The 18,938-nt window shown below is 38.6% G+C and overlaps 1 protein-coding gene across 4 annotated transcripts in view; it reads left to right on the plus strand.

Annotated features, from left to right (window-relative positions):
* Positions 1–3,780: 3,780 nt before the first annotated feature.
* OPA1 (OPA1 mitochondrial dynamin like GTPase) overlaps positions 3,781–18,938 on the plus strand; it is a 49,409-nt gene continuing 34,251 nt past the window's right edge. The window contains exons 1-7 of one of the 4 annotated variants that reach the window (XM_058030942.1): positions 3,781–3,905; positions 6,636–6,954; positions 7,261–7,357; positions 8,611–8,718; positions 9,736–9,789; positions 10,623–10,690; positions 15,248–15,346. In XM_058030942.1, the coding sequence (XP_057886925.1) occupies positions 3,877–3,905; positions 6,636–6,954; positions 7,261–7,357; positions 8,611–8,718; positions 9,736–9,789; positions 10,623–10,690; positions 15,248–15,346 (774 nt within the window). In that variant the 5' untranslated portion in view covers positions 3,781–3,876. The remainder of the gene's footprint in view (positions 3,906–6,635; positions 6,955–7,260; positions 7,358–8,610; positions 8,719–9,735; positions 9,790–10,622; positions 10,691–15,247; positions 15,347–18,938) is intronic. The other 3 variants (XM_058030944.1, XM_058030943.1, XM_058030945.1) reach the window with 3 other exon arrangements.

An 18,938-nucleotide genomic window follows, 5' to 3' on the forward strand; every position in this document is an offset into this window, starting at 1 on the left:
CTGGAGACTTTCTACAGCACCCTCAGGACAGGTCTTCAGCATAGTGTGCTTGAACTTCTACATTGAGGAAGTGCTCTAAGTACACACCTTCCTTATAATTCTGATGATGTTTGAAGTAGGGAGCTCCTCCCTCTCTGGGGTTAGCAGGTAACACTTTATCCCTCCTCCCTCCATTCTGTTGTTGCAGTTTTGCAATTGTGAGGGTTCATGCAGAATTCAGTCAAAAATGCAAGAAAGAAAAAGTTCAATCTTACAAGTGTTTGACACAATATGACTCCAGAGCATAACTCTGGTAGGTGCAAGCAAGTGCTGCTGGCACAAAAGTTTCAGGGGAGGGCAAGAGGGGAGTATTTTTCTTCAAGAGATTATGGAATCACTGGAGACCAGGAGTGTGTCCAAATAAGAAACAAAATAGCCATTGCTGTTGTTAACACTCTTAGCAACCAGTCTGAGCTAAGTGTCCAGCAGTGCTCTCCACATAAGCTGTAGAAAATAAATCAAGCTCTGGCACTGTAAAAGGGGGCCCCAGTGTGTGCAGGTGGATTTGTACACTGACTGTGTGTCAGGATTCAGCCAGGTAGGATCTGTAACCAGGAGCTTTATTCATTATTGGGAATATCCTCATAGAATGTCTTCTGACCTCGCCATATAGCTTTGGGAGACTGAGATTATTTACTCACTCCTGGGGAAAACTGGAGTTTCCCACTTATGTCAGTCTCCGACCTTTAAATCAGAGCCAAAAGGAAGCTGGCAGGAAAACAACTCTGTGAGTTTTGCCACTTCTTCTTCTTTTTTTCTTTTTTTTTTTTTGGGGGGGGGGGGGTTGCATTTGCTGATTAGTCTTGTGATTCATTCCCATTCCACTACTATTTCCTTGTACTTTGCTACTTTTTAAGAAGTTACACAAGAAATATTTTAGGAGTGAGGTCAGGAAAGGCAAACCTGTTCTTCCAGTAAGTATGTTAAGAAAATTAAAACATTACTTCTAGGGTGACTGAAACAGATCAAGAGGTATAAAATTAGTTCCTATTCCTCAGCATTTTGCTGCCATGAGGCATGGACTTGTACAAGTCCAGATCTCAAGCAACAGGAAAGAGCACTGCCTATCCTCCAGTGGGCAGGCTCAGAGGATCTGAAACGGAGAAATGCAGGAAACAGAGAAGAGAAAATGAAGGAATTAGGTCAGTTAATACACACAGATGTGCACCCATGCCCAGCACAGGGACAGATGTGTTTGAAAATGCTGGTGCTAAGCACTGGAGGCAAGTTGTTCTGCCTTGAAACCTAAACACCTCCAAAGGGAGCCCAGGCCAGAGGCTGGACTGACAAGGATATATCTGTACTAAGCTGTGTAAGGGTGGTTTATTGCACAAGATCAAGCGGGAAGAAGGTTCACTCCAGACCCAACTTCAGTGCTACCCTCTCTTTCCTCCCACTGCAACTTGCTCTGAGCCTCTCAACTTACCATTTTATTCTTCTGAGACCAAGCAAAGGGAACACCAGTTGTTATACAAGAGCCACAGCACAAACTAAAACTAAAAAAGGGAACAACTGCAAAGGTAACTTTTCTAAGGCAGGCTGATGATTTTGGGAAATGACTCATTATTTTGGGAGGTGCCAGGTGTGGAAAACAGGATGGTCACACACACTTTTTCTGCCTGGTCAGCTTTTGCTGCTTTCCCAAACATCACCCTTGCCCTTTTTAGCTCCTGTAGCAGACTAGGGGCAGCAGGGGTCCTTGGTTGCTCTGGCACAGAGATGAGAGATGCAGAGTTCCCACCAAAGCAGGGTCTCCAGGGAAGAATAAAGACTCATACAATCTTTTAACTGTTCATAGTTTTATTCCAGCTCCGAGGTGTTCTGCACTCCTAGAGAACACCCTCATAGGAGTATTCATACCTTCACAACTGAAAATGAAGAAAAAACAGGTTAAAGGTGCAAAACATTCATCATTTCCAGAGTCTGACAATCTGTCATAATAATTCATCAAATTGTTAATCTAGAACCAAAGAAGATGGTGACATTTGCTCATTTTGTTAAGCGTGTTCACATTGCCTGGAGAGAAAGCAGCCTGAATTGGAACCTTTAGTAATATGATGCTCTCTACTGTTTGGAGTAAGAATTACATAGTATTTATTCATTAAAAGTTTTTTGTTAGCATGTCCTATGGAGTGTCATCATTCATATTTTTAAATTGAAACGTGTCTTAAAAAATTATACATAAATTACAAAAATAACTGGTCAAACTAAAATATAAAAGCAAAGTAAGATTTAAAATACAGTCCCTTAAACTTATAAATAAATAGTCACAAAGTAGGCAAGCAAGAGGCAAAAACAAAAACACGTGCCTCACCTCAACTTTTATCCTAGTCCTGAAAATACATGTGTGTATTATGTCATCCTTAGGCAATATATTTTGCTTTGAAAAATCTGACAGTATAAACAGAAACCTGACCTCTAAAGCACCCCAAATCTCATTTTCTGTCTCTCAGCATGTGACACCCAGTTCTGGCCACATTACAGAAAGGAAGCTGTGAATCAACTGGTGACATTCCACAGAAGAAGTACTTAGCGTTGTTCTATCTAAGGAAAAGTAGACTGAGAAGAGCCATGGCAACAATCTTCAAACAGGTAACTGGAGAATGTAACATTATCCCTGTCCACTGTGGGCATGTTACAAGAAAGATTCAGACCAAGCACAAGGGAATACTTGCTATTAAAGTCAGCAAGCACTGGCATTGCCAGGTGAGCACTCCAATGTGGTCTTGAGGGACAGGTGTGCCACGCACGGCTCAGAAATGACCTAACCAGAGGTGGTCCTGTGTGAGCAGAGGATGGACAGAGCTGATGAAGTCTTCTGACGTCGCCTTTGCCTCCTGCTTCATTGTGGCCAGAAAAAAACCCCAACAACTCACAGAAACCCACTGGGAAACACCTTGTGTTTTCCAGCTTTCAAGGCAGCACTGCCACCCATGTCATGCACTCCCCAGGCACAACAACAGCAGGGGATTCATCACAATCTTTCCTGTAACAGCGTGGGAGCCCCGGGTGCCCCCATCCAGGCTGGGCTGCCCTCAGCACCTCTCCAGGCCTGCCCGAGAGCAGCCAGGGGCACAGGGACGAGGCCCCGAGGCGATCACGGGGGTGTGGGGGATCCAGAACCCCAGTGTGAGGGACCCATGACCCCGATGTGAGGGAAGCATCATCCCAGTGCGGGGATCCATGACCCAAGTGTGACTAATCCAGGACCGCCGTGTGAGGGCTCCATGCCCCTGGTGCGGGGATCCCTGAGCCAAGTGTGAGGGCTCCATGATCAGGGTGTCGGGATCCGTGATCCGAGTGTGAGAGCTCCATGATCCCGGTGTGGGAATCCCTTATCCGAGTGTGAGGGATCCATGCCCCCGGTGCGGGGATCGATGATCTGAGTGTGAGAGTGTCCTGATCCAAGAGTGAGGGCTCCATGATCCCGGTCCGGGGACTCCTGATCCAAGTGTGAGAGCCCCCTGATCCCGGTGAGGGATCCCTGATCCCGGTGCGGGGATGCCTGATCCCAGTGAGGGCTCCATGATCCCGGTATGGGATCCCTGATCCCGGTGAGGGATTCCTGATCCCAGTGCGGGATCCCTGATCCAAGCATTACACATCCAGCTCTCCCCGATTCTCCGCTCCCGGCCGCCCAGCCGCCGCGGTGCTCCCGCTAAACCCTCCCTCCTCCTCCGCAGCCGAGCCCGGAACCTTCGCGCGGTGAGGCGCGGTTTCCGGCGGGACGGGCGGCGCGGACCGCGGTGCCCGGAAGCGGCTGCCGCTGCCCTTGCCCTCAGCGCGGCCGCGCTCCTGCGGCTCCCGGGCCGCTCCCGCTCCCTCCCGGCCCTTACCATGTGGCGGACGCGGGCGGCGGCGGCTTGGTAAGCGGGACGGGCCCCGGCGGGCCGCAGGCGGCGCAGCACAGCGGGTTGGTGGGGTGCGAGGTGCGGGTGCGAGTGGCGCAGGGCTGGGCCTGAGGCTGCTGCAGCCTGGTAGCCCCGGGCCGGGCTCTCTCCCAGCCTGCGGCTCCCCTGGGACCGGGGGAGGCGGTGCCTGTAGGAGGGGAAGGGGCTGCTTCTCCCGCATTCTCGCCATGGGGAGCTCGGGCTGCTGTCGTGTCCCTGCCAGCAGCTGCCTTGCGTCCCGCTTGTTTGCCACCGTTCTGCTGCAGCATTCCCGGCTGGAGCAGTGACAGGCCCTGGTGGATAACAGCACGGTGTTCCTTGGCAAATTTTATAGAGTCATGGCATAGTTTGGGTTGGAAGGGGAACATGAATATCATCTAGTTCCTGCACCTATTTGGGAACAGCAGTAGGAAAATAAGCGTTGTCTTGTGCTCAGTGAGAAAGAAAATGCCACCGTGTGCTTTGTTGGGTTACATTTGCTTTGTAGTTACATGCATAGCCGCCCACTTACTTTGTGTTTTACAAGACATTTATAATCTCAGTGCAGTGTTGCAGGTTGCAGGCTGTAATCAGGCAGAGCCACTCGTGTCTGGAAGGATGGTTTTTGTTATTGTTAAAACCAACATAGCAGAGGCTTGAAATTTGGAACTCATTAAGTGCTCATTTAATAGCATTGTCCTGCCATCCTTTTCTATCTGGCTGTACTTTTCATTGGAGACCTCAAGGTAGTTTTTTGGTCAGTATTCATCAGGAGACTTAGCAGCAGCAGGAGGAGGGAGGAAATAGAATATGGAAGTTTTTGTGTGATGGAAGAGTAGGGGGGGTTTTAATGATTTATAAGATTTCAGATGTGTAAGTAAAGGAGCTGAGTTTGAAACATGCAATAACACTCAAAAGGAAGTTGTGGATTGAGGTTTTGCTGTCCAACTTTGATGGAATTCAATTTTCCCTTCAGTTTAAGCGCACAGACAATGCTATAAAACACAATGTTTTCTAAAAGAAAAATCACAGAGAAGAAAGTTGCATAATATTGCGCAAAATGCCTTTAGCCCAGGTGAAGACGAATAACAAGGAGTGACTGCTGTAGTATGTGCTACCACATGGTCTCTGCTGAAAAGAATAAATATCTGTGAAATGGTAATGACTGCAAAACAAAATAATGAGCAGCCCAGTCATTGGCTTGCTCTATACAGGATTTCACACCTTGATTTAAAAACCTGGCTTCAAAACTGGGAAATTAAACATTTCAAGTGTGAAGGCACTTTTTTATTGGTTCTCTTTGTAGTTAATTTCTGAGCCTTTTGTAATTCCATGTCCAAGAGGAGAAATGCTTTAGTGGTTTAGGAATTGTTCTGTTCCTGCTTATTAATCTCTTTCTAGGTTCTAAGTTTCATATTGCCAAAGCCCAGCCCTGCAGAGATGGTTTAGTATGGCAGCAAAGGTGTCCTCAGCCATAGGGACTTAGAAATGAGGACTGGCAGAGCAGTCCCTGGAGTTCCTTGACTGAGCTTCCCATTGCACTAAAGGAAATTTCTAAACTTAGATCATTGGCAAAATTGGTCTTTAAGAGAGAAAAATATCTGAATTCTGATTCCAAAAGCTCAATTTCGGGATTAAAAGTCCTTTTTATGACAAAGTCTTTCACTTGTTTGGACATTAAGAACTTGCCTGTCACCTCTAGTACATGAAAATCTTGAGGCAAAGAGCTGTATAGATCATAAAGCATGTTATTAGAAAGTGCTGTAGTATTGTCCACTAAGTATGATTCACTTGTTCTTGTTAAAATCTGTTAATTTTAAATGTTTTAGGATTATGGGATTAGTAATTTGCCATTTCAGTGATATGAAGCATTTCTTTTCTTTTTTTGTCCCATTTGAAAGAAGAGGCACTTGATAATATTGGAAACCCTGAGAAAGGACAAGGTTTCATTTCAGCTTTCAAAATTTCATGCCTGTAATTTCACTCATAGTACACAAGTTTTATTCCAGACCATGTGTCTGCATAACATTTGCTTTTCATGGCTGACCTCTGCTTTCAGACTCAAATTTTCCAGACTTTTCCCTCTTAAATCTGAATTTCTTCATGAAAGCATCAATGCACATGGTGCAGCCACCTCCAGAACTCATCTTGTCTATGCATGACCCAAGACAAAACCTAGGTTCTTGTAATCCTAGAACCACAACAAGTGAAAGGAACTGAAAGGTGTCATTAAGCACATGGTTGGCCTAAATAGGACAAATGTATTCTACAAAGAATTTTTTTCTGTGTATCGGGTTTTTTAAAAGTTTGGAAATCCTCTACTAACTTAATGTTTTCTAGGAGTTTACAGAATAAGACAGGCCGAACTTGTATGTTTTCTTGTATGTTGGAAGTGTTTTGTGGACTCTTTAGCCCAAACATGCTTTACCACACCTCTTACCTGCCTTACTGCAGTGTGAAAGTTAAATGCAATCCATAACAGACTTCAGAACTTGTAGTGAAGGTTTTGTGTCTGTAACCACTAGAAATACTATACCCATTAGCAATGTTTGCAGCTTTTTATTTTCCTCATAAGTATAGCAGTAGTGGCTGGAAATTATGGCTTCACAGTGATGTAATAAGATTATCTGTAACCAGCTGAAATATAATGTGGATTGCTTCTAAAGAGGTTTTTGATTTAATGGTGTGTTGAAGAAATCAGCTGAAGTTTTTATTTCTTTCTTTTAGTGTCATCTGCCGGAGCCTAGCGAACAGCAGCTGTGGAATAAAGAGAAAATCACCGCTTCAAAACCTGCATCTTGTTTCCCGCAGTGTACATCATCCCTACTACCCAAGTGCAAGGTTCCAGAGACCTCCCCTAAGGATATCCATCCAGCAGTTCTCTTCTCTGAATCGTCTTCCCCTTCACAAAACAAAACTTTTGAATGTCAAACATGGGTACCAGTCCCACAGGAACTTTTGGCTGGCCAGATTGGCCTCTAGGCTTCTCAGAGTTCGCTATCTCATCTTAGGATCTGCAGTAGGAGGTGGCTACACAGCTAAGAAGGTATTTATCTCTGGAAGCTACTTCATGCATTTTGTCTTTGCTGTTACATACTTCAGAACACAAGTTCTTGTTATAGCCACAAAAATATGGAATGCCATTGCTTGGTTAACTGATGATAATAAAAATGAGTGAATATGGAAAACATTGTATAGGAAACTGCTATGGATCTTAGAAAATCAAAGTACTACTCATAGCTAAAGATGGTAGGTTAGTATGTTTTATGTGTAGGCAGTAGTTGCTCATATACTTCTCTATGCACATTTCTTTTTTCTATTTCTACCATGATTTTTCTCCTTTCTCTGTCAGACGTATGAGCAGTGGAAGGACATGATACCAGATCTCGAGGATTATAAGTGGATTGTTCCTGACTTCATTTGGGAGCTTGATGAACTTGTTGACATCGGTATCACAAAGCCATGATGTTTCTCTGTCTAAAGACTGGCATGTGTAAAACTTAACACAGGAGTGTAGGTCCTCAGGGCCTCACTCCAGGAGTAGCTTTTCAGCTGTAATTTGAGTGGGCTTTTATTTTTGGAGTTTGATGTGTGTTTCACCAAAGAATTTGTATCAGTGTGTTTGTAAAAAGAAAGTAAGCTCTGCTTAGCATGGATATTCCCTAATGCATCCTTTCATTTGAGAATGTTCTTGGTCTTTTCATAAAGCCATATAGTCCCATTAGTGAAAGGAGAGTTGCAGTGTGATCAAGGGGACTCACACAGGTTTTGGTAGCATTATGCAGAAATTTTTTTCTTTCTATATGATTGACTTACAAGTGAAGGTATAAATAGATAGTAAAAAATATGTGTGAGTAAAAGACAAGTTGAAAATGCAGAATAGCAAACCTGCCTATCCACAAAATTATCTTGAAGATAGAGAAGAAAAGAAAGTGAAAAATATAGTCTTGCTTTCCTGAGCCTTCAGGTTGCAGTAGAGTCTTTTGTGTATTTTTAGATGAAAGACAGAAATCTGAAAATCAACCTCAGACTTGCATTTTGTATGCAGGGTAGAAATGTGATCATCTTAAAAAAAAAAAAAAAAGATTTTACTGCATAGAATGGTAGAATGGTTTGGATTGGGAGGGACTTACAGATGTTTACTTCCAGCCTTGATGCCATGTGTGAGAATTGCATAGGTAAATGCAGAGATTGAAAACTCATACAAGTTTTTCTTGTTCTTACTGCAAATGGACACTACATTTTTATAGTACTTTAAAGGTAATGATTTTTATTTTAAGGATCACAAAATTGGCTTGTTTATGAAATTGAAAACTAAGCTTTTCTTAAAAAGATTAAAGGCATGAGCATAATTACAGTTTCATGTAACTTTAAAACATCCTCTACAAAGTAAGTGAAAGGATAATGTATGAAATGTGCTAAAATGTAGCAATAAGTTTTCAGCAATTATAAAGTACCTGAGGCAGCCAACTTATCAGGAAGTTCAAAGTCTAAAAAAGCAAGTGGTTTTTCAGATCTGATAGTCTTTCCCAACAGTAGTGGGGGGAGGTGCACGTGGAGAGAAACTTCTTCGTACTTGTTTAAAAAAAATTTTAAAGCCATATTCTGAAACAGTTGCTAGGTTTTATAGCCTAAGACTTTTTTTTTTTCCAAAAATAATAGAAAAAAGCCCAACTCACTAACTGTTGTACTGTTTTCCTAGAAAAACTTCTCAAAGCCCTCCCTGATGCAGATGACCTTGCCAAACTTATGCCTGACTTTGAAAAGATTGGAGAGAGCCTCGCTTCACTGAAAGGATTTCTTTCTCCTGGTGAGAACAAATTTTCAGCTAAGTTTTAATTTCAAAAGCTGAACCTATTTGATGATGAGGGTGTAGGTATGTCCTTAGATGCTAAAACAAAGCAGATCCTGGAAATGTTTGTGTTTGCATTGAATATCTCTTCTGAAAGAGTTGTGGACACAGGTAAGTGTGATGTATTTTTAAAAGCAAGAATTCTGGTAACAAGTGCAGAGAACTATAATATGAAATTGAATAAAAAACTTCTATTCAGCTTCAACTTCTTCTTCAGCTTGAAAGCTCAGTTCTTCAGTGAGTCAGAGAGAAGCTGGTTGTGTCCAGCTAGAACTTGGTGAGAGTGTCACTGGACAGTAGCAATATCACAGCTGTTACAGGAGAAAAGAGTTGGATTGTTAAGAGTGAAGGTTCTTAATGTTGCAACTGTGTGAAATAGGGGATTTGTAAGAAAGGTATTCTGGATTGAATGATGTTTTCCATCTAGTTCTGGACCCAGCAAAGCTTTCTTGGATATTTAGGTTAGGTGGGGCAGTGTTTCAAAGGAGCAGGTGAGTTCCAAATCCTTCAGAAAAGGCGTGGGGATGGTTTGTCTATTCATTGTATCCAGGCAGTAGGAGGCTTAATGTATCTGTGAGGGGTTATATCATTGTTCGAAGTGTGTTTGAAAATATTTTCATATCAGTGTGCATAAGAAGTGTGGTTTTGTTTCTTTGAAATACTGTCAATGGCAGAACTAATTCATTAATCTTACGAATGCAGCAAGAATCTAAGTAAGGGCCAAGTTCAGCAGAGTGACAAGTAGATTACAATCTCCTATGTATTCTGGCTGTTTAAAATTTTAACAGTTTAAAATTGTGTTGTTGTTGACCAACAGTGAGATGTCACCAATTTCTTGTTATCATACTCACACTGGCATAATGGCCATTTATGGTTGTGTGGTCCTCCAAATGAAACAAAGATCCCTCATCTTTATCTTGCATTTTGTTTTGTGTCTATAATTTTTATTTCCCCTCTTCTGCTGGTTTTTCACAGGTTACAATTTGGTTAGTGAAGTCATAGGAGCTTCTGATCTACTTCTGTTGTTAGGTGTGTAAAAGCCCTTTTTCCTGCCTTTAACCTGCCTTTTTACAGCAAACTGTTAAACCACTACTATACTAAGAGGAGTGAATATCAATATAAATACAACTATTTACAGCAACTTAATATGGATTTATAAATACTTTCCAACTATTTTTAGAATACTTCATAGAATCACAGAATATGCTGAGTTGGAAGGGACCCATCAGGATCATCGAGTCCAACTCCTGGCCCTTTTCAGGGATATCCTGAAAATCCTACCCTGTGCCTGAGAGAGGTGTCCAAAAGCTTGTTGAGCTTGGTGCTGTGACCAGATCCCTGGGGAGCCTGTTCTAGTGCCCAGCCACCCTCTGGGGGCAGAACTTTTCCTGCCTAGGTCCTCCCCTGTGGGAATGAATAGGTGAATGGTTGATGTGTATCTGCCAGAGTCTTTAGCAGATGCTTTTTATTTCAGGCTTGTTCCAGAAGCTTCTTTTGAAAACCTCTCATTACAATAGGAAAGGTTTTTTTTCTCATTACAGTAACATCAGTGGATTTTGTATTATCCTTCTTTCTCAAAAACTAATTCTGCAATATTTTGAGAACTTTTAATAGTCTCACTGAAGCTCCCTGCTCCCTTGTGTTATAATTAATCTGCGTCATAAACTAGATATAAAATTTTCAGATGAGTTTTAAACTGAGTTTCTTCTTCAGTTTCTTAAGATGAATTTTTTTTATAGGAACTTTAAAAATTATTGAATTACTAACTCATAGAGGTTGAAGCTTTAATTTTCTAGTAACTGTAGTTTGAGATTTTAAGTGCCTTTTGCATCTTATTATTAGTTTCTGTAATTGTGTCCTAGGTTCCCCAGGAGAAACAGCATTCCGGGCTACTGACCAGGGATACGACAATGACAAGCAGTTCAAGAAGGTAATTACTCACTTGCAAACCTGAAATTGTCTCTATAAACAGGTATTTATGGTTTGAAAGTGCATCAGTAGCCCATTGCAGAAGTTCATTGGAAGCAGCTTGAAAAGTATTTATTGTTGAATATTAGTTCCGAATGCATTATTGCTTTTAATATATAAAATTATTGCGGGGATAGTAAACATTTTGGTGTAAGGAACTACAAGGCAGACATGAATATGTTTAATAATTGCATTATTAAGAAAATTGGTCTGTTATAAGAATGTGATTTTAGGTATTGTATGTGCATTTGCAATTTTTCAGGGCATGATCTCCATGGCACTTGAGTTTATAACTTACTACTGAAGTTGGTTTAGGTGTTTATATTTATTTTTTAGCATTTCTGCTTCAAACTCGTTTCTGTTGACATTTTCATAGTGTTAATTTTTATTTAAGTATTTCTGCCTTAAAGAATTTCCATTTCTTAAAGTAGTCTGTTTTTTACTTTCTTTATCTAAATAAAGCATACATCATATTTTTGTTACTATTTTCTGGAAAATAATGTTACTGTATTTTCGTAACCTAAAGTTTTAGCACTTTTTTTCTTGAAGTCAAGAAGGTGAAGTTTATTTTTTTGTTTTCATGAACATTTCTGTTAAATTCCTAAATTGTCACATTTCTCATTCTTTAAAGGCTTTTATTTTTCTTGTGTATGTTTTTAAAAGTTGTTTTACAAAAATGGAAGGAAAACAATATATATCAGGGAATTTGTAAATGATCATATAGTTATTTTTGAACTGAAATATTCTGAACTATAACTGGGGCTTTTCCATAAACAACTTTTCTGTATATGCAGGCATGTATACATTTATTCTACATTAATTCTGCATGGTAACATAGTGAAACATGTACAAAGCTCAGATCTTACAACCATTTTTCCCCTGTAGAACACTGATGGATTTTTACACAAGAATTAACCTAGCTTTTTATTTCCCCTTTGTCTGTAAACTGTCTATGTTTTTCTCCAGAGTGATTGCTTTGCACAGGTTTCACTGTATAAATCTTAAAGAACACTTTACTATTGATTTGTGAAGAAGTGGCCATCTTAGTTTATTGTCTCTGATGACTGAAATAACTGACACTTCTATTGAATACTAGTAATATCATTAAAACTTGTTATGATCCTGTGGTTGTTTTGGATGCAGGGATATCTGCATTTTAACTTTGACTGTGGTGTGGAAAATATCACCAGATTAAATTAATATGATTAAGAAAATTTTGTCTGGTCTAATGATTATATCTGATAAGAAACTGTTAATTTACTAATTAATGTGATCAGTTTGTACAGAATATTTCAAACTAGGCACATATGAATCCCTAACAGAGCATAATCACCAAGTTTGTTTGCAGGCAAAATTATTACTTTCAAGACAATGGATAAGATGGCCTTTTTGCATTCAATGCTTAGCACTGCCAACCATGGCTAGTTTAAGAGCTGTGATTGTATGGGTTCATAAAGTGATTGTATGGGTGCTGTAGTATGATACTCAATGTGCCTGATGAGAGATGGTTTTCTTCGTTTTGTTTAACTGATAAATCTAGAAATTATTTGTTTGGAGGAATTTTCTGAAGAATTGTTACAGGATGTGATCCTCAGACAGGTCTCTAAAAGATTCCAGTAGACTGAGTGAGAAGCCAGTAGTTTTGCAAAGTAACTTTAAGAGAATGAAAGATGTCCCAAACACATTCGCTAACAAGAAGCAGTACAGCCTGATTTGGTGTTTATCTCATAATCTCTCATTTAATCCAAAATGTACAATATTTTTAAAAGAGAATTAAACTAAAATTACTGGAGTGTTCAGATAAGTAGTTTAAGTATGTGGCATCTAAATCTCTTTTTACCTGAATTAAATAAGAAATTTTGTTCTGGGAGAAAGAAGAGCAAACATAGTTACAAAAACTACAGTCTACAGTGAAGTAGAAGTACTGTATTTTAAGTGAGGAACTAGTTGAGGCTTCTACTTGAAACAGCTGTGTTACCTTCTTAGGTCATCTTGCACTATTGTGTCTCCACAAAAATTTTCTTTAAGAAATAGTTTCCTCTTAAAGCAGACAAATTCCAAAGCTTAACCTTTACCGTTAAAGAAAACTTATAGTGATTATAGCTGTGATGGAGTTGGATTGAAGACTGTGACTCAGGTCTTGGTGTGGGGCTTAGAGTCCTTTCTCTGCTCTGCTCCTTTGGTACTGTGGAGACCCTGCTGCTCCCAGGAGCAGTTGGAGTGTGTGATTGTCTCACCCAGCCTGCACAGGGTCACCTTCAGCTGGTGTAAGGAGCTGCACAAAATCCCACAGCCCCTGACCACAGCTGCTGCTGGAGAGTGAGAGAGACTTGAGTAAGGACTGTCACTCACATGGATTTCATTTTTATCATTTGTTTTCTGTTTTGTTCTTCCTTGCAACTTATGCAATAAAATTTCCATAATTTTCTCTTTTATTAAGAGTGCTATTATATTCTCAACTTAATTTCCAGTTTCATGTTATAGATGCTCTGGATAAAATTGTTACCTTTATTCAAATTCTTAAAAATTGATCTCTTTACCTATCTTGTAATTTTCACTCCTTTGTATTCCTTTTAAAATAATCATACTCAGCTCTAGTGCTGTATATTAACTTTTAATACAAGATAATAGGGGATGGGAGAAGTTTAAAGAATACACAGTAACAATGTCAGGGTTTGTCCCAATATGTTATTCCTTACCCTTTACATGGTTTCTTTGACAATGAAAACAATAATGTAATGGCTGTAAAGAACTTGATTTTTGAAATCACATTAATTGATTGGTGTTGATTTTTCTAGCAAAAATTCTTTAAAGGACAGGTTGATTTTGGTGGAGGGGCATGAGGTGATAGTGTCCAATGACAGATATCAATATTTTTGTGTCTTGGTATATGCCAGCTGGGGTACTGTGTGTATAGTTCTGTGCTATTTAAAGTTCCTAATTTTTTCAATGTTAATTTATCTTTTAATCTAAAACAGTAAATTAAGATCTAAAATATAAAGGAAATAATAATGTAATTATTGATTGTAACATTATCTTCTTTGTATCTATCAGAGAAGTCTTTTAAATGATATAATTTTTTTATTTGAATATTTTATTAAGTGGTGTGACTGTAGTTGCAAATTATTCTTTTCATACTTTATTGTGGAGTAGGAGTCGCGTGTACCAGATGTCTTTGAAAGGAATTGCTGATTAAATAATTCGATTTGGTGACTTCAAGCTTCTGTTACTTCCTGTTTAAATGCTGAAAGGCCTTCATGGCAGATTTTGTTCAGTGTTTTTTCTTGTATTTTTGGGCCCATAGCATAATGTTGAAAGGGAATGTGTTGGGTCATACTCAGAATTTCCTTGTCTGCAAAATATAATTATTATTCTTCTAATACTAAATGAGCCATGAGGCTTCCTCTCCTTGCTGCTGCGTAGGAATGAAATCTTTTGCCTGAGTTCCTGGCTCAGTTGCTCGTCTGGCATTAGAGGCATTTATTAAATCTGAAAGTGGTTTAGTAAAACGCAAGAAGCTTCAAATTATACAAATCACTGTTTAACAAATGCTTATATTTGGTCATTTGATTGTGTCTCTCCTTTTATCCATTCTCTTGTGTTGTTTATCCTTATGTGTACATGCCTGTGTGTGTATTTCATGCAACAAATGTATATCTTGATGATGGATGTCTTGAATTCTTACACCAAAGTTCTGTTTCAGAGTTTTGATTCCTGAAGTACATTTTTGAAACATTTCATTTCACTGCATGTTTTCTTAGAAGATGTAATATTTTTTTAAAGAACTGTTTGCATTCTCTGAAATAAACAGTTCATAAGCTTCTGGTAGAGGCTGGCATTGTATTTCTCAACCAATTTTGAAAGACAGCTCGTTGTTATAGGATTGTTTGATGTGGAGGGAGAAGAGAACTAAGCTTTGTGGAAATGCTGAATGAGTAAAAAAATAAGCATCAAGTTTTAGGAAGTTTTGGAATGATCAGGAAGAGTTATGACAGCATGAATTTAAATTGCAGTGTGTTATGGAAGTGGAGAGGGAGCTTTTTCTTTTTATTATGCTCAAGAAATTATTTTTCTTCTGCTAGTTTTAGAAAGTTAAGTACCAACCAAAAATCATCTTTTTATGAACTGTCTGTATTCTTTAGGGTATTTTTGCTTTGTTTTTATTCTTAGCAAAACTTTTACTGACAAAGATGAACGGAACAGATCAATAATATTTTAAAGCCGAGATAGTTACTGATGGATTTTTTAAAAATATTTAGATGCTTAGTTAAAGTTGAATATAATTGTAAAATGTAGCTAAATGTTGGTTGCTTTGTTCTGCCTGGATTTGCAAAGTGCATGGTTTTGCTGACTATCCACTCCAGCTAGCAAGAGATCTTGCTAATGAAATTTCACTTGCATTTGAATTGACCCGTTCATACCTGTTTTTCATCTGTCTTTGTGTCATGCCTTTTGGTTTAACTTTGTTCTCCTTACACCCCAAATTTTTCCTCTCCTTTTTATTATAAACTCCCGGCAGGGCCTCCTTGGGGAGCTCATTCTGTTACAACAGCAAATCCAGCAGCACGAGGAGGAAGCACGCAGAGCCGCTGGCTTCTCTTCCCAGCAGAAGCGCAAGGTGATGCCCTGAGGGACAAAATGTTCTGCATTCACTCTAATCCAATACTTCAGCTCTCTGCATTTGAGCTAGAAAAATCTTACTAATTAAATCATGGATGCAAGTAATTGGCCAACTTCGCTACAGATGGATAGTCCTGTTTCAGTTTAACCAAGTTGCATTTAAAGCATGATGTTAAAAGCAAAACAGGTACTTTGTGTCGCTTTGAAATTGTATTATCTCTGCCTCTATAAAAAGTGTTATTTCAAGTTCAAACATTAAAAATGCATTTAAGGAAAGTACATTAATGAAACCTGTTTACTGTTGCTTGTTTCTGGTAGCTCTGTCTTGTAAGAGTGTAGCTATTTACAGGGAATATATTTCTGGGAGTTTTTGTCCCCTGCTTTATACTGTTGCCAATCTGAAAATGACAGCAGCTCCTTAGTAATAATTTTGCACAGACAATTGAATGCTGCTAATAACAGTATCTACTGTCTATTCATCAGTGGTAGTCCCTTGTCTGTTCTCCATCTTAAAGCAGAATTTTTACTGATTTGTTGCGCTTGTTGAACATCTGTACTTCTCTTTACTTATTTAATTTAAGCTCTGATCATTTTGTTAATTATTATATGGCTGATTGGAAATCCCTCTTAAATTGGGATGTTTTAGTTGTCTGATCTGTTGCAATCTGTAATTCTTGACCACGTTGCTTTGTTGGCTGCTTTTGTGTCTCCTGAAAAACTTTCTGATTAGTCATACTTCTCAGCAGCTTTGGAATTGAGCACTGAATACAGAGCACGATCTTCTGTACATCTGAAGATAAATCCCACAGAAAGAGAAATGCTCTAAATATTAATTAAACTTTTAGGCATATTTGCATAGCTGTAATTGTCATGCTTTTGAGTCCATCAACAGAGGAAAATGGTGTTCTCTGAAAGCATAGTAGTACTTCAGTGTTTTACTTTCTTGCCATGTTATTTTATATGGTTTGGAGTTACAAGCTCCCTTGTCAAATTGTATACAGTTTATTGAGAGAGCTAAAGTATGGAATAATAGATTTAAGTAATAATAACATGTATGAACACGTAAAAATTGCTGGAGAACCAATACAATACTTGATATATAAAAATTTATCAGCCTAATAAACACATTCAGGGAAAAAATGAGCTTGATACTACATTTCTTTATGATTGAGATTCTCCTTTTTAGTACTGTGTTGCAACTAATTCCACAATTCCCAAGCTGTGAAGAAACTGCAAGGGCTGTCTTTGTAAATGTTTTCCTGCCCTCCATGGCAGGTACTCTGTGTTTTCATAGGATTGAAAGTCTACCTTCCTTTGCATATGGAAAATTTTCACTTAGCATTCAATGTGCTGTTTGGCATACATGCCTTAAGACAAAGAATGAGTCATGTTTGTCAAACTAACTTTTATTTTTGAATCAATTTGAAGGAGATGGTAAAATCTTTTCTTTAATATCTTGATATGATGATATGGGTCAAAGAATCCAATTATCGATCCACATTCTCTTTTGGAAGAACAAATTGTGACTGTCAATGAAATAAGTCATTGCAGACCCTTCTGATAGGGCATAAACTAACCCTTTTTGTTTTTTAACTGAGTGTCTTGCTTGCATGTCTATAATAAAACATGGTATTTTTATTTCAGTTCTTTAAAGTTTCGTTGCCTAATTTACTTGCATATTTTTCCATTTTAATTTATTTACTCAGTATTAAATCTACTGCAGTTGTAAATTGAGTAACAGTACAAACCATCTCGCAATCAGGAGAAGATACTAAAAACAAAAGTTTAATCTTCTCTGGTTGATTTTTTTTGCGGGGGCAGCATGTTAAATATTTAGTAGTAAAATTGTTTACCACTGTACTGTGCATGGCTGCGTGAATGCATTTTGTCTGGGCCTTAATATTTTCATTTGAATTATTGGAAATTGTTGTAGTTCTGCACATAATCAGTTTAAAATTATTTGCAGTGAACAGATACCTGTGTGCAAGGGCTCTTCATTAAAAATAAGTCTCCAGCTTCCTTTTCTCATAATTCTTTATGGTGGCAATGGGGAAAGAGGGAGTAATCTTGAGTTGCAAATCATATTGAACTGGATTAAACAAATACTCAGGTACATATAGAAACATACTATAATAGTTGATTTGGGGGGGGGGAGGGAAGGGTAGAAATCAGTCTTATGTGACTGTTAGTACTTCAAATTGATACCTTAGCTTTTATGGCAACTTTAAAATTTCTAGCAGTATTTTAGACTACATGTTCAAAAGACTGTATATACTAACTTTGAAATCACACCTGCACCAAGCACTGAGGCAAAGGCATTCTAGAGCTGTTCGTTGGTTTTGGCACAACTTATCTAAAGTCCTTGTTAGAATTAATCATCAGTGCTAGATGATTCTTTGCTTCAGATCTCACAACACGAGGCTGTGCAGTGTTTTGTTTTTCTGCAATGAACAGAAGCATCAGCCCACACAGACAGTGCCCATGGTTGGAGGGGTCTGTAGGGAAGCACTTCAGAGGTGCATCATGGCCCCACAAGTCCTCTGAGAAAATGTTACCTCCTTTGAATGTCTGCAGCACATGGAAACACTTTGTTTTCCTTATCTTTCCTAAATTTTCTTGCTTCTTTTGGCTCTGTGCATCACTCTCTTTGCATCCTGTTTTTGTTTTCCCCTGATATCTCTGAGGTGTTGGAGGCGTGTGTGTATGTAAATATATATTTACATATAGCAGCCTGTAGCTGCATGCATCAAATCCTCTGTTCAACTAACCCTGTTTCTGATGTACTTTTGCTACCACTGAACTAATTAACAGCAATGAAAAGTTAATTTACAGCCTTTTGTCTTTGCTCATTATGAAAGAAAATAATGGCGGTAAGATGGAAGTGTCAGCTTGGATTTCTTTCTATAAAGTGCAGACACAATTCTCAGGCTTAACAGCTAAATGATAGTGAGCACTATGAATACTTGTGGATTATAATTCTTGTTTAGTCTGTAACAACTCTTGTAAAGTTTTAGTAATGGAATTAATTTATGTCTAAATAACAGCTGTCCTCTGCATATTAGATAATATGCTCTTTCTCATCTGAAGCCAACTTGAGTTGTAAATGTCACATGGGCTTTATCACATGAACTTTACTTAAATATTGACAGATTCAATAATTGTTTAGGTTACCATTTTTTCTAAATTGAATATTTTATCAGTCGACCATTAGATTTTGTTGTTTGTAAATATTTACGTCATAAGAATTTGTATTCCATCATTAATGCTTTTTGCCTTTGTGTTAGTAAAAGGAGATTGTTTAAAACAACTGTTTACTGCATCTTGATGAACACATTTTAGGAACATTTGGCTTAAAATGTTTCTTAGTGCTTGATCTTACTACATTAATTCCTTGAATCTCAAGATGTCTTGTAGTATAATATCCTAATTTTTCTAGTTTCAATGTAATTTAAATAATTTTGAAATAACCCTTCAAGACTGTCCTGCCTGTCTAAAATGTATGAAGTTGTGTAGCATGTTTAGAATTCTGACAAACAAATAAGAATGAAATAAGAATGCTTTATAGTAATAGTTGAATACTCACCTGAAAG

This window comes from Melospiza georgiana, chromosome 10 (assembly GCF_028018845.1).
Source record: "Melospiza georgiana isolate bMelGeo1 chromosome 10, bMelGeo1.pri, whole genome shotgun sequence".
Classification (NCBI taxonomy): Eukaryota; Metazoa; Chordata; class Aves; order Passeriformes; family Passerellidae; genus Melospiza; species Melospiza georgiana.